The sequence below is a fragment of the Poecilia latipinna genome, unplaced genomic scaffold (assembly GCF_001443285.1).
Source record: "Poecilia latipinna isolate Pla-1442-1.1 unplaced genomic scaffold, P_latipinna-1.0 Scaffold1634, whole genome shotgun sequence".
In the NCBI taxonomy this organism is placed as follows: domain Eukaryota; kingdom Metazoa; phylum Chordata; class Actinopteri; order Cyprinodontiformes; family Poeciliidae; genus Poecilia; species Poecilia latipinna.
In genome coordinates, this window is record NW_015114250.1 from 5,894 (window position 1) to 21,209 (window position 15,316).

The following is a 15,316-nucleotide window of genomic DNA, read 5'->3' on the forward strand; positions in this document are numbered from 1 at the left end:
CTCTAAGTGAAAATTAAACATAAAGATGAATATGCATTTTTGTTGTGTACGTCCTTTCACCAGTTCTGACTTCTGATAGAGTCAAGATAAAAACTCAAATTAGCTTTTTCTACTTTGTTACGTTGGAAAAATTTCAAACTCATACCAACTGTCAAGAACTTTGAATTGCCTTGTTGCTGAAAATGTACCATGAAAATATAATTGCCTTGTCTTGGTGAAGGAGGATTTGGGTTTGTTTTTGTCTGCAGACCTCAGAGCCTTTCACAGGTCGTCTGTTTGCCAAAGTACAAATATGAAGCTCTCTTTCTGCTGCTTAATCTAAACTTGTTCATAAACAGGAATCTGGCCCAGTCAAAGTCCAAACATCAAGCTGAAAACGGGAAAATGTGTTAAAACTTTAATGAACTCACACTAATGTTGTAAAGAGCAGCAGAATTAAAATGTTTCCTACATTTTACAGAGTGGTACATTTAGACCGAAACCAAAGAAGCAGTTAGAAACATGTTTTTTCTGATGTCTATGTTTCTGTCTCTAATTTTTAAAAAGTGCAGCTCAGTATGCAGTAGTGAAGCTGAAGTAAGGAGGTGTATGTAAATTTAAATGTAAAGTAGGATTATATTAGAGAAAGACAAATCCACAGCGGTAACTGCTTGCTCAGAGTGGATTGTCTCAGAGCCCAGAACAGTGTGGGTGGAAATATTTAAGAATCCTCCCTTTCATTTGGAAAGATATTACCACATATCCCCCTGCTTAATCATCCATCTATGTTTTATTTGTTAGAGCCAAACACAATTTCTAACCTACAAACTTTCACTAATTATTTAACCTCTTTTTTCGCCTAATACTGGAGGCGGTTGGCTGGCGTCAGTGTTTCAGAGTAAACATGATTGTTTACTCTGATCTACAATTCAATTACACCAACCTGCTCCCACAACAGCCGGCACCATGCTGTGCAAAACTTTATCGTTTCTCTGCCTAATTTTCTGCCACAAAACTTGTGATGGTGGATGACACATGCACCAACAACACCGCAGGATGGTGCTGTTATTTTTACAAGACATCAAAGTAAATTACTAAAAAATTATTGCACATAAAATCCGGTGCACAAAAAACAATATCAGTAGAAACTGTCTGTATGTAGTATTACTATGAAGGGGAACGCTTACTAAAAGCATTTCATATTAGATGGCCTAGATCTCTACTAAATGATGAAAGCCAAATGTCACATGAAGCCATTTTAAAGCTAAATGTACAGCTAAATATTTCCAGCACTCATTTCAAAAGATGCACTTTTTAGCAATGAAGGAAAACAAAGAACATGTGCTGGTGCATAAATGAGGACTTGTGTAACGGCATGCATTAAAGCTCTCAGAGGAATAGAGAAGCCTGCGTTTTAAGCTGTGTGATGGTGCTGAGCAGAGCTTAAACTCCTTGTGGCTTCCCAGCCCTCAAACAGCCAAGAGAAAATTACACACGTGTCACTCAGACTAATATATTATTAGGTGTTTCATGTTTCACACTCTCGTCTGTAAGTGTTGCTTAGGACAGCACATTCTCTGAGTCTTTTCAACAGAATGGGGATTTGTAACCGCAGCAATTAATGTTTGAATGTGAACTGTGTCAGCACAACATTAATGCCAAAAGTTGTAGGAGGTAAACGGCACGTCTGCTGCCCCGAGCTGGAAGGTGAGTAGTGTTTAACGAGGATATCGGTTTCTTCAAATACTTTGTCTCTTAATCTGTTAGGATATTAAGTTTTCTCTGGTTTTTTTAAAGGTTTGTAGGGAGAATCCAGGAGTAAGTATCTGCACCAGGTGAAGCAACCTGGATGTGAAGAATCAGGATTCTCATTAAAAATAAGCAGCTAAAGCAAACTGCTGCTTTCATACTTGGCACTTTTGCATGAGTCAGTTTGTCTGTATTTATGTTAAGCAGCCACATTTCTAAATGTTCTTACGGCCTTAAATTAGTTATGCTCCACAATTTATGTCAAAGGCCAAAAACGGACAAAACCATTTCGCGTTTTGTGCTTTTCTCCAGGGTGGAGTGAGAATACACTGAGGCTCTGTCCAAAGATTATTCATTGATTATTGATTATTCATTATACACACTATCTGATGGCTACATCATTCGACAGTCAGGTTAAAAACTGTAATGTTTTCTCCTCCTTATAAACCGTTGGAAATGCATTCCTTGGTATTACGTCATCTACAGAGGCTGCACATTGCAGGAAAATGTAAAAATTAGGATTCATCGATGATTGTTTGGATTTTAGTTTTTCTTTCAGAATCGTTGAAGCTATTTAGACATTTTGATCATTATTATCAATCCACATCATATCAAATTAGAAATTAGAAATTAGAAAGGCATTAAAAAAAATCATCAAAAGCAAAACCATGTGTTTAACCTTTTCCACTACAAGTTGCTGTATGGGTCATAAATCCTATGTAATGAGTGAGGAAACATGTCAAACTTAAGCAGATGCAGATATTACAGCAGAATATCAACCGTAAGAACAAACCTTAACCAACATGGTGAATAAATATAAATATAAACTTCTAGTAAAGATCTAAATCAAGTTATCTGTTTTTAAATTTACCCTGCTTTCATCATACCTGAAATTATTTTGGATTTATAGGTAAAATACTGACTACTCATGATTACTCTCTACAACTCTTTATGGCAAAAACATGTGAGAAAGTAGGAACGGCGATAAATTAGGAAAATGAAAAATGTCAGCAAAGCAGCAGTGAGAGTCACAGTGAGCAACGGAGTGGATGTGTTCATGTCTAAAAGTAAACATACAATACCCCACGCTCAGAGTTCTCCATGTGTGAATCTCTCTATTGGAGCAAGGGCAAGGCAGGTACAGGACGGAACAGGAAGGGTGGAGCCAAAGACAGGAAACAGGAAGATAGAGAGAAACAAAAGGGAGTGAGACTCCAGTCAGAGATGTGGTGTTAAAAACACATCTATTTCATCTACATGTTTTCATTGCTTCCATTCCCTCACATTTTTATTCTGTTTCTCTTGACAGTGAGAGAAAAAAACAAAATCAAACTTCACTAAGACTCTGACAGAATGTTTTCCACTCTAATTATAATTTCCTGCAGAGCTTCAGTAGGATTTTTGAACTCATACACACGATTGTCTTGAGGTTCTGGCAGTGATCTGAATACTGAAAAACCCATTTATTTTACTTCACCTCTGTGGAGAAGTTGCACATGGAATCAAATATAAACATGGCTCAGCACTGAAAACAATAAACTGATTTAATCTGATTTTTATCTAGTAATGTTGGCGTGAAAGGATCAGCCCTTCCCCACGTAGAGCAGACTTTCTGTCTGTATAAATTCTGAAAGTGTGGACATTTAATAGATCTTCAGCAAAAACGCTGTTATGTGATACATAAAGATTAGAGGATTCATCTGGGTGGCAGGTTTCAAAGTTGAATTATTACAGGTTGATATCCCAGAGCTTCATGAACAATTTATAAAATGGGTCAAAATAAACACCTACGGAAAAAATCTGCAGCCAGATAAAATCTCTCCAATCCCTGAGCTGTCGTGTGAAGAGGAAACGTGAACATGAAGCCAGATTGTTGAGGGAGAAATCTCATTCGCCTCTTTTGTCTCCAACTTTCAACACGTCTGTCACAGCTACTGGAGGTCGAAGCTTCTGTCTCAATGTTTAAAAATTCATCGTTAGCAGAACAAACAGATTATTAAACTAGTGGAACTAGTTTCAAAAAGCAAAGTTTTATCATTTTAGACCCACTTCAAACAGCCTCCATGATTGTTCATATTTCACACAATTAACTGAATAGCATAAATGTGTATTATTTATAATTGCCTCAGTAGGGTACAATGTCAGAATGTGGATCGTACAGCATTTCTGATGTGATGGACAGAGCAGGAAGAGAGGACAGAGACATGGAAGCTGGAATGCACAAAACGATGGATGCAACAAAGCAACTATGTATCCATGTAAAATCATAAATCAGATTTTATGTTTTGATGTTTGAGTTGGTTCAAAGTGATTAGAGGAATGAAGAGGGAGCAACTAATTACAAATACCAAAGCAACACCTTAGCCAAAACAATGGTAGCAAACATATATAAATATTGTTCATGTATCCTTTTTATTTAGTTTGAAGTTTATATGTTTATACTTTGTTTGCTGTGAGCATTTAAAAACCAAATCTTTATTCGTTCACACAGTCGTGATCAATAAAGTCGACTGATTCTAACTAGTTGCATAAAACCAAATACTTTCTGTATCTGTTTGTTTTCCACATTTCAGGATTTTAAACACCAGTTAGTTTTTTCTTGGTTTTTGTTTTTTATGTTAAACTCTTACCTGCTGCAGACATCTCATCAACTTCTCCTACCATTAATTTAATTAATTAAATACCATTAATTTTGGCTTTCACTTCATGCCAAACAAACTGATGATAGTAAACAGTCTCTCCAGCTACTGGGGAAAATAAAACAAATCTGTATCTCTAAATTAAAAACACGGATTTGTTTCTGACCACCTCTTTCCTGAACACATCATTACTTAAACTAATAATTAGCAGAGATGTATTCCAGTCCACACAGTTTAAGTTATTCACCTTGCATGAAATTATATCGCAATAACAAAACAGCAGCATTACTTTAAGCAGTTTGGTTATAAAACTGAAATTATGGATATTTCCCTGAAAACTGTTCCCTCCACTATCTGAGCAGGACATGTCCAACATGTGGCTGTCCACCCAAACCGGCGTCCAGGAGAAGAAAAGAATTAATTGAAGAAGCTGCCAAGAGGCGCATGGTAACTCTGGAGGAGCTGCACAGAATCACCGCTCTGGTGGGAGAATCGTTTGACGGAACAATTATCAGTTCCTGCCAAACCAGAAATGTGAAGTTAAAGGAAAAGTTTCCAGAATAAATGCAATGTTGATACCAAGTCATAGGAAGGATCCCATTTATAAGTGGAAACAAACCGTACAGGCAATGGCGTTCTGCGCAGTGAGCAACTATTTTTGTCAACATGCAAAACAGTGTGTGCTGTGGAGAACGAACATGCTGGAGACATAAAACATTTCTTTATTCATGCTGGGATAACATGTTCCTATCTCTGATATTTGCAGCTACAAAATAGAGATGAACTTCTGGGATTATTGAATGTGTGATAATAGATCAATAGTCAGTATTTTACCTGCAATGGAAAAACAGATCAAAGCTCGAGTGTTATTAACTCTGAGTTAAATAATAAATAAGCATGCCACTAGATTCTAATTTACAATACAAAATATTTTTTCTTTCACTTTAATATGATGCTCCACTTTGAATTTGTTTGCCATATAAAACCAAACATAAGGTAGATGGGACTTTGTGGTTGTTACACGGTAAAACAACAAAATGTTTGAGGTATAAATACTTTGAAGGTGTTGTATGTGTACATAATTTAGTTTTTCTCTGAGTTGTGTAAATCTTTTCCAAAGTGTTTATGTGCCTGCAGTCAGATTTCTGCAGGAACGTTTGTTCCTGCAGCCTGAAGCAGTCGAAGGCACCGCATAGCCAGAGGTAACACTTGGATTGTTTACTTCCTGGTTTGTGTACCGTCCTCACGTTTTCCCTTGAACTTCATGATTTGGAACATAAACTTGTGTGTTTATGTTCCAAATCAAATCAAAGTTAATTTTCTATTGCAGGGTGACAGCACATTTAAGGTATGTGGAAACTTTAGATCAACATTTTAAATATATATACACAGGTAAAGTTAAAAAACTGCAGATTTTCTCATTAAGTTGCAGTTCCAGATATGTCACCTTCCCTCAGTTTCTCAGCTGCTGTTCAGGCATTGTACACTAAAACACGCCCTTGTTTAGGGAATAGCAGAAACATTAATTATTCATCAATTCTGCTTTCAACATTTCAATAAAAAGTGTATATTGTGGTTGTGGTAGTTTGAGCCCTGAGGCTGTAGAAACACCAGATCCCCATTAAGACTTCAGCTGTGTCCACCGATGTTGAATTTTACATTAAATTATCAGCTACATGCCCCTCCAGCTTTGTTCAAATCCCCTCTGAAACACATGTAACAATTTCTTAAAAGAATGATCGGACAATTGGACATGCTCCCTTCCTGAAAAGTTTTGTCGCAGAATAATTTATGGGAAGTAAAAAGTGTGTAAAACACTTTCCATTTAAAAAAGAACCTTGTCTTTCCCACAGGGACAACTGGCTAAAGCGTACAGGTTTAAAATATAAATGACCAGAGAAAATGGTCTCTGACATTGTAAACGTTCTTCTGTCAGAGAGCATTTCCATCTTCATTTATCTCTTCTCCTTATAAATATCCTCACAAACTCGTTGTCTTATCTCTTTTTAACCCTACATAAAGTTGGAGCTTCACTTTCATGCTTCCTGCCTGCAACTTTCTTTAAAGTTGTTTTATTACCTCAGTACCTTCCACCACTCCTGTGTTGATCTAACCAGTGTCTGACTCTAATCCCACCTCAGAGTATGGATTGATTTAAATCACATCATCTGGACAGCCTGTCGGCTGCATCCTTTTGAGTACAGCTGTGTTGGGCTTCTAATTGGCTTTTTAATGCACACCATGCCCTGTTAGCCTGGTTAGCATTTATTAGCATATTAACTTGAACCCTGGGTTGAGAAGAGCGGATTTACTATCAGTTTTTATATTTTTCAAGCCTTATACATTTTTTCTTCTCTTTCATCTTCACTCTGAAGTCTCAACGTATTACCTATCTCTGTACGTCTTCTCGTTTCTTTCTGACTTTGATGGCAATTTATCCTCTGAGTGTTTGAGATGTTCTCCATCAGCCAGAGTTTGGCTCTGATGACCACTGCTAACTGACCCCATGTCCATGTTCTCTTATAATAATGTGTTCAGCCTGGGATCCTTTTTCTTCTGGTATAACACATCTTCCAAAATGTTCTGCTTTCCTTCCATTTGTCCTGCACATTATCCGACTGCATATATTATCTAAAATGCACATTTTGTTTTACCTTTACTCACTGTTTTGACCAACAGGTTTAAGTTAGGGCTGTTAATCGATTAATAAAATAAACTAATTAATAGCAAATCCGTTCAAATTAGTATCGATCGCTCTTGAAGGAAACGTAACAAAGATGATTGCATCACTTATGTTGCAAATATAACAATATTGGCAATAAAAGTGAAAGTTGTTGACTTATTGCTTATTGTCTGTTTTTACTCAAACACTGTTTAAAAGTGTTGAACTTGATTTTGCATGTAAAAAATGCACAATATAACTTAATTAAAAGCCTGATAAACATTCATTTTTTGGTTAAGAACATTGACAAACCGCAACAATTAGTGTAAACTCCAACTTCCAACATGTCTGCTTTGTTTTGAAGCAGATCTGTTCCTCCTCCTGGATCACAACAATGTTTGCAGGTCGACATGTTTTAGCTACCAACGACCGACGGTCTGTGTTTTAGCTGTTCGTTCCCTCGGCAGTGGCCCACCTCCCGCTCCAAACTGTTGGGAAGTGTCTGTCGCAGACCCTCCTCCCGGTTGTTTCGCCTTCAGCTGATATGTAAATGACGAGCTGCTTCAGTGGTAATTAAATTCACCTTTGCTACGAACGCAAATTACTTTGATTTTGTCCAAAGCACCATCTGGTGAAAGCTTAAAGCAAAATGGGTAATTTAATAGCGTGTCTGTTTTAATCCACTGCTAGTTTTACTGAACAAACAGAAGTGAGGTATGGCAACAATGAGGGAACACTTTTCAAATTAATCACTGCATTAATTTATTTTATAACTTCAAAGCAGAAAATTTTTTAAAAAGTAACAAGCTAAAGAAATGAACCGCTTCTGAGTCATCCCGACCAAAAACAACCAATCAGAGCCAGGAGGAAGGCCTTAGCACTGTCAATCAATCTCATGTACTTGCTGCTAAATGTGCTAATGGCGGAGAAACAACGTACCGTTACAGGGAAACTGTTTATCCGCCATTGGGAGTGGCTATGCTAACTAACCTGAGGATTCGTGACAGGCTGTGCTAGCTGCAGAGAGAAGGAGAGAGGGACGAGCAGCACCACACACAGGGGTGACTGGCAGCGCTAAGACCCTCCTCCTGGCTCTGATTTGTTGTTTCTAGTTAGCACTGGGAGCTCTAGGAGAAAGAAGAGGAGCTTAAATTTTTCAAAGATTATCTGTCTCATACCACACTGTCACAACATAGTGACTGTTTCAACATATATGTAAAAAAATATATATGTATGTATATATGTTTACATAACAGAAACACACTGCAGCTTAACTCATCACACAATGTTCAAAAGAACAGAAATGCCAGAAAAAAAGAAATGACAGACAACAACCTCCTTTCCTTCACATAAACACTGAAAATGTGTCGCCTTGTCTGTCAAAGACGGGCTTCAGATGAGCAGGAAGTTTATAGAGCAAACTAACAACTGTTGAAACCCCGATTCTTTTAAAAACATCTGTGGAAGCATTGGGTGACCAAGAGGCAGCCAAGAAAGGATTTACAATTTCTGTAGGTTGAAATTCCTGCTGAGATGTGTGCAAACCTCAAGACCAGACAAGAAGCATCACATCACGTCTTCGATAACAAGGATTCACCCACACTATGAACTTTTTACTTATTCACTGACAAATATCTGAAAGCTAGACGGTTAGTCTGTACATCCAAGGCCATTAGCAGCCCAGCTAAGACCAATATGAAGAAACAGACATTTCCACCAACCAACAATAAAATCTGATGCATCAGTTAATCTCTTCATCCGACTGTCTTCATGTCCTACCGCAGGTTTACCAAAGTTCTGCTTGGACCCAGAATGTCTCATCGTGTGCTATGAGAGACGTTTGTGGAGCAAAAAATGTAAATAAACTGGATTTAAATTAAACAGAATTTAAATTATATTTATTCTACAAAATAAATCTAATTTAGAAGAGTTTGCCAATATATTGATGAAGATGTTATATTTAACTCCATGCTTGTTTGGAAATGCTTAAAACACAAGATTTGCATTTCTGTGCTGATTTTGCATCAAGTAGTTTTAAATGTGAAGGACAAACGGCATATTAAGCAATAATTGGTGAGTTATGAAATATTTAGTGTCATATTGTTCTGTCAAGTGAGATAATCTCCAGAAACCACGACAATAATGCCAAACATCAAACAGAAATGGGTCCAAGTAAAACAAACTGCATAAGCAGAATGAGGAAAAGGGGATGAAGGGATGCAGAAAAGAGAAAGAGAGAATGTAAAGGGAAGGAAGAAGGTGATGGAGGCCAGCAGGTCTGCATGACCACCAAGACTCAGCCAGGATTTTTTAATCATTGGAAATTGGATTATATTGGTTACATTTACCTCTTTTATATTTTTTCTAAGTTTGACTGGAAATCAGAGACGTGACTACGTTTCCATTTTTACATTTTCGCTTTGCCTGACAAGAAAACAGTTTTTAAGCTTTTAAAGTTTCCACAATCCCTTTTCATAAAAATTATCCCCAAATTAAAAACAAACTTTTACCACTCTTTTTTTTAAGAATAAACACATTTACTTTTCAACATTGATGACTCTTTTTTTAATAACTGGTACTAATGAGGACACTTCCAGATTTATAAAGTCTCTCCCTAACTCTAATAATATTTTTGGAACAAAAATCAAGTTGTGATGCTTTTTAACATTATTATGCCTGAAAGGCATCAAGATTGTTGGTAGACTTTGATGTTCAGTCTCTCAGTTTAAAGGTCTGGTCAGTCTAAAAAAATCTACTTTTTTTTTCTTTTTTGCCATGACTTGTTGAAAAGGGAAGAATTAAAAATGGCAACCTCAAACTGTTTCATCTTGAGCCAATGTTACATTTCAGTCTTTAACAAAGTCTCTCAAGGAATATTTGACAGGACCTTCAAATCCTGATCATGATGCATCAAACAGAGGCTACCAACGATCTGATAATCAAAGTTAAAGAGTTTTTGAAATCTTACACAAGCAGCTTTAGGTCCCTTGCACATAGGAAGCTGTGGCTGTTTCAAACATGTTTCTTATCTAAGATCTCATCCACATGAAGATGATTTTAGTTGTTATCCAGAAATATGTTTTGTGGTTTAGGAAGTGCATCCACACAGATTCTGTATCTTTTAGACCAGAATCGTTTTGAAACCAGGTTCCAAACGTTGGTTTCATGTTTCCATAAGGCCGTGCCAGCCACATGTTTTTTTAAATGATGAGGTCGCAGCTCCATCTCGTTCTCTATCCTCCATCTGCCTCGCTCTCACACAAACCCAACATGGTGCCGTTCGGCGGGGTTACCAGATCCTGCAGTCTATATGTAATATTTTTTATTTTTTGTGGCACCATATCATTTAAATTTAATGAACTTGCACCAGGATTTCTGTTTTACAATCCCACTTGATTAACCAAGTTCTACCGATTAAATGAATAAACTGTGCCCAATTGAGAGGAAACCTGTCCAATCTGGCAACACAGCACTGAATCCTTAATGTGCCTGGAAAGACCTTAAATCAACCTGCTGTGGTCTCATTAAAAGCAGCACTGGGTTTGGCTGGGTTATTTATTCCTTCTTATTTTTTTCTTTTACAGACAGACTCTGAAAACCAACCACTTCCTGTGTGCACAAGTCCTGCAGCTGCTGCTCCTCACATGCCGTTTGGTTTCAGTGCATACCTGCGCTTGAAGGTCAGGATGACTCCGAGGAGGATGATGATGATCATGAGACTCCCTGCGATCATGCCAGCCATTTTCACCGTGCTGTCCACCTGCTTCTCCGGCTCCATGGCATCTGAATCCTGGGTGGATGCACCTGAGTGTCCACACACACACACACACACACACACACACACACACACACACACACACACACACACACACACACACACACACACACAAAACGTCATATCGGTAGGCAGAATCCAGCAAATACAGTCTCAAAGAAACAAACAGACTTTTACATACAAAAACAACACACACAGTCCATGCTGCATTAATTTACACAAAGGATCAAGTTCATGCACAAACATACAGCATACATTAGTCAGCTACAAGGGAAGGCAACATGATTAGTCCCAAAGTGAGGAGATGACTAAACATTCCTTCAAAACAGTTAAATAAGAGCAATGAAAGTTATGCAGGAGGATAAAATATGAAAGAGAGACAATATACAGCAGACCCCCTCCTAAATCAGCAAAATCTTCCCTATTTGCAGATTATCTTTTATTTATTCATTTATTTTTGTGGAGGATATCTAAAATGTGCAGCTTGGGAAACTGAAATACTCAGGTGTTGTGCTACTTGACTTGGCTGCTGCTTACAAAGCAACCAATCCATTTTCCTCTGTGTGCTGAGCTGTAAATATGTAGATGTTAGCTTCTACAGAAGAGCCAAGATGGTTTCCACAATGCAAATTAAGATTAAACTATCAAAATAAAGAGCTGTGCTTCGTAACCCTGGTGATAACTGATGGTCCACTCAGTATCTGAGAAGGAGGACAATTTTATTTAAATAAGAAAACTAAAAACAATAAGGATATTTAGTTTTCCTTTTTTCTTTTCAAAATAGTTAATCTTTTAACCAAATAAAGAAAAAACAGAAATGTAAGTTGGTTGGGTGACCAAGACATTTAGGAGTGCAAAGAACATGATAAAAGTAAAAACAAACCAAAAAATGTGGGTAAACATAAGATATGTCGGCTCCAACTTTACTTATAGTAAAAAACTAAATAAATGAATAAAGAAATGTGTCAAAAAGAAACGAAGGGTAAATAATCAGAAAGGCGGGAAGGAGCTCCAAAGAAAATGTACAAAAATTATTTCATTTCCTTCTGCTGCTGAGTTTTTTAGTCATTCAGTGTAAATTGATGAACAATAGCCCTAAATTGGTGTGAAAATAAAACCTGTTTTGAGGGAAAGTTTGCAATTTCTTTGTAGCTTCCAATAATGTGGAAAAAGTTAAAGTGGTTGTGCAGAAGGTCTCTGTCTCTCCACTCGGTACGATGAACAAACGATGGATACTGCAAGGCAGAACAATTATGGTTTATTTGGAAAGTATAAATAGATATATTATTCCTTCTTAAAATATTTTCTTTGTATTTCAGATTTTTATTTTGAAGCACCTCCAACACAACAAATCCTCCACTGAATAAAATCCAGATAAATGTAGAGGCCAGCTGAACACCTGAAGATGGATTTTTAAGTGGCTGATGCTTCTGGGAAGGCCACTTCCAGGGGTCTACTTTGTTAGCACAGTGTTGAAGTAGCACAACAATATTCAGAACGTCACCATCAGCCGAGGCTCCCGAGGCAAACATTCCCCGAAGCAACACACTGAACCAAGTTAAATTAAATTAAATATTTCAGAATATAAAAAATCCACAAAGACAGATAGAAAACTGTAAATGCAAAACACAAGTTGGACGATCAAACAGTCCTAAATATCAATGCATATTATTGTGGCCACAGAAAACAGATTTTTCTGGACAGATCAACACCAACATGTATTTAGAGAGACGATCCTGAACTGAAATATGAACAGAACATCTGACAGGACAGACTAAAGGATTAAATGCTCTGAAAGGCAACGTCTAACTCCACATGTCCTCTTAGCTGTCAGAAAGGTCTTCCTCTGTTGGAAATTTTAGGATTGTATTTTACAAAGATTGACACTGGACAGGCCAGAAAGTGACAAGGAGAAAACAAAAAGTTGAGAGGAACAAAGTTGAAAAGCAGAACAACTATAAATCAAGATTTTATAGGCCTCTTATTTAAAAGCCTGCGATTGTGCACATGAATGCTCCCGCTCACACCGAGCAGACTCTTGTTATAACCTTGATAGACAAAGACAGGCGATTAATAGAGTAATACTGCTGTGTGGGAGTTCAGTTAATCCCTTGTCTCTCATCTTCACCCCCTCTGCAATAACACAAGGTTGGCAGCAGAATACACCGAACTAGCGGCTTAAGCACCTAACCTTGGCACACTTGGTAATAGCTGCTGCAGTCCTCAATGGCTGCACTGATGAGATGTTCTTATGAAATCCCTGAACGCCCTCAATGACGGACCATTCACAGACGGCCTCTCCATCCTTACACGCGTTTGAAAAAATATGCACACAAGACAAATACTTCTGTCACTCTCAATCCCACGCTTCAATGCTGAAAAAGAAATGCCACTTTACCCTGAATGTTTTTAAAAGGGATTACAGAGACATTTCAATCGAGGGCTTGATGCATTTCTGAAAGAGCGAATAGTGTTTATTGCTACTTGGAACAAACAATGGTTCTGCTAATCATCAGTTGGCTCAATGAAACTGGGAGATTTATCTATTAACTTTAATGTAGTTCAGATCTGAAATATAAATACACGATAAAAATGTAGAGATATTCGACTTCAGAGTGAAATTTCAAGGTTGAACCTAAAATGCACAATGACCATTGATGATGCTTCGGGGAAGATAACTTCCCTGAAGCACATTAAGGTGAACTTACTGGGATCTTCTCTAAATTTTGGAATGCACGTGTACAGATGTGCATTCAATACAAAACATGTTCAATACGTTTACTGCTCAAAATCATTCTTAGATGATAAGATTTTAGTCTGCTCAGTTTTGTTGAGCTCCCTTCAGAATCAGCTGTTTTAGGGCGCTGTCACTTTAAATCAAATAAGCTGTTGCTGGCCACACCCACCAACTCAACGTTTACATTATATAACTGCACATTTTTGAAAAGCACAAGTGGAACCTCCTGCACAACCAACAAGAATAAGGCAAGTAGCTTCTGGATGGTAAGTTGACCACAAAACACTCGGCTTTTCCAGGGTCATGACCAACTTATGTGATTTTAGTTTTGTTTCTTAAACGGTGGAAACACCAAAATTCCCAAATTGTGTTTTTTTGACATTGGTGGAATATTGACAAAGTTTTGCACACATTTGCAATGGAAATGTAGCAACTGTTGTTACCAGATAAATGCACATTAAGACATTCTCAATGTGCATTTTAAATCCCAGGTCTAACAGTAAGCACAATGATAAATATGTTTCAGATTATGGTGGGACATAATAAAGCAACAACTAATTCTCAGATGCTCTATAAACTGCAGTTTTACTTCAGTTTTGCTCTTGCAACTTCTTCAAATCTGTCAACCCCTTCATAATTGAATAATCTGATTTATTGCTTTGCGATTTTAAATTTGTCCTAAATAAGAATATTCCACTGATTTAGCACATAAAGACAGTCGATTTTACAATTCAGAACAATCTGCTTCTTTTCATGTGTTGTAAGAGTACATGCTTTACATTTAGCCTCCAAAAGTCAAACAATGTGGACATCTCACACCTAAAGTTTGCATTTTGTCTGCTTTAATTCCAACCAGCTTCAGAGAAGCAGCAGGCATAAAAAAGTGAATCTTTCTGTTTTCCACTCATGCCCACTTCATGCTGCCCTCTCTGTAATCAGAGACCAGAAGTTCCTAGTTGTCCATCAAGCACATTACGGTTACACGAGAGCCTTGGGCGATCATGCAGGAGACGAGCGCTCACATTTCCATGTCAGCCTGTGCCCCAGTAATCACCTCACAGGTGTATTAAAGCTCAATTTCCCCCCTGAGTGATCCACATTATGTATCAGCTGGCACGTTTCACTGTGACCCCCCATTTGTTCACACTTCACAGCCTCACGTGCTGATTGGGTTCAACAGTTCATGATGCAACAGCAGAGGACCCCATCTGGCACCGGGTTCAGCTCCATTTGACATTGCAATAGACCAGGTTGGGAGCCGATCAGGTGAACTCAGACGGCGCTCTGACCAGGACAGGAGAGATGTGAGGTAATACAAGCATGTCCATTACAAAGAGGTGAGACCTGAGTTGAAGCAAAATACCACGGCTAAATGGGATTGATTCACAGCTGGTGGAGGAGCAATATGGAGGCTGGGGGAGCCTCATTTATAGCTGTATTGTTATAATGAGCCAACAGGTGGCATATGACACTTTATGGATAAATCTTCCTTTCTTACCACCGGTGGCTTTAAACGGAGTCCATAAAAGGAACTGTCGTACCATTTATACACAATACACATTTTGATTTTGTGTCAGTATTCCTTCCTAAAAGAATATTTTACACAAGGAGACAAGAAATGATTGTGAATTACTCTTTCACTTTATACAACTATATATATATATATATATATATATATATATATATATATATATATATATATATATATATAAAAAAAAAAATTCCCCTCTCACCCTCCGTGGGTGGTCTCTTTCATCCTCTGAGCTTGGGTCCTC

At 37.7% G+C, this 15,316-nt stretch overlaps 1 protein-coding gene across 4 annotated transcripts in view; it reads right to left on the bottom strand.

Moving 5' to 3' along the window:
* Positions 1 to 2,662: 2,662 nt before the first annotated feature.
* Positions 2,663 to 15,316, bottom strand: part of LOC106964180 (receptor-type tyrosine-protein phosphatase T-like) — a 153,211-nt gene continuing 140,557 nt past the window's right edge. For all 4 annotated transcript variants that reach the window (XM_015059535.1, XM_015059533.1, XM_015059534.1 and 1 more), the window contains 2 exons: positions 10,698 to 10,833; positions 2,663 to 2,843 (listed from right to left, as the gene is read on the bottom strand). In XM_015059535.1, coding sequence (XP_014915021.1) covers positions 2,678 to 2,843; positions 10,698 to 10,833 — 302 coding nt within the window. In that variant the 3' untranslated portion in view covers positions 2,663 to 2,677. The remainder of the gene's footprint in view (positions 2,844 to 10,697; positions 10,834 to 15,316) is intronic.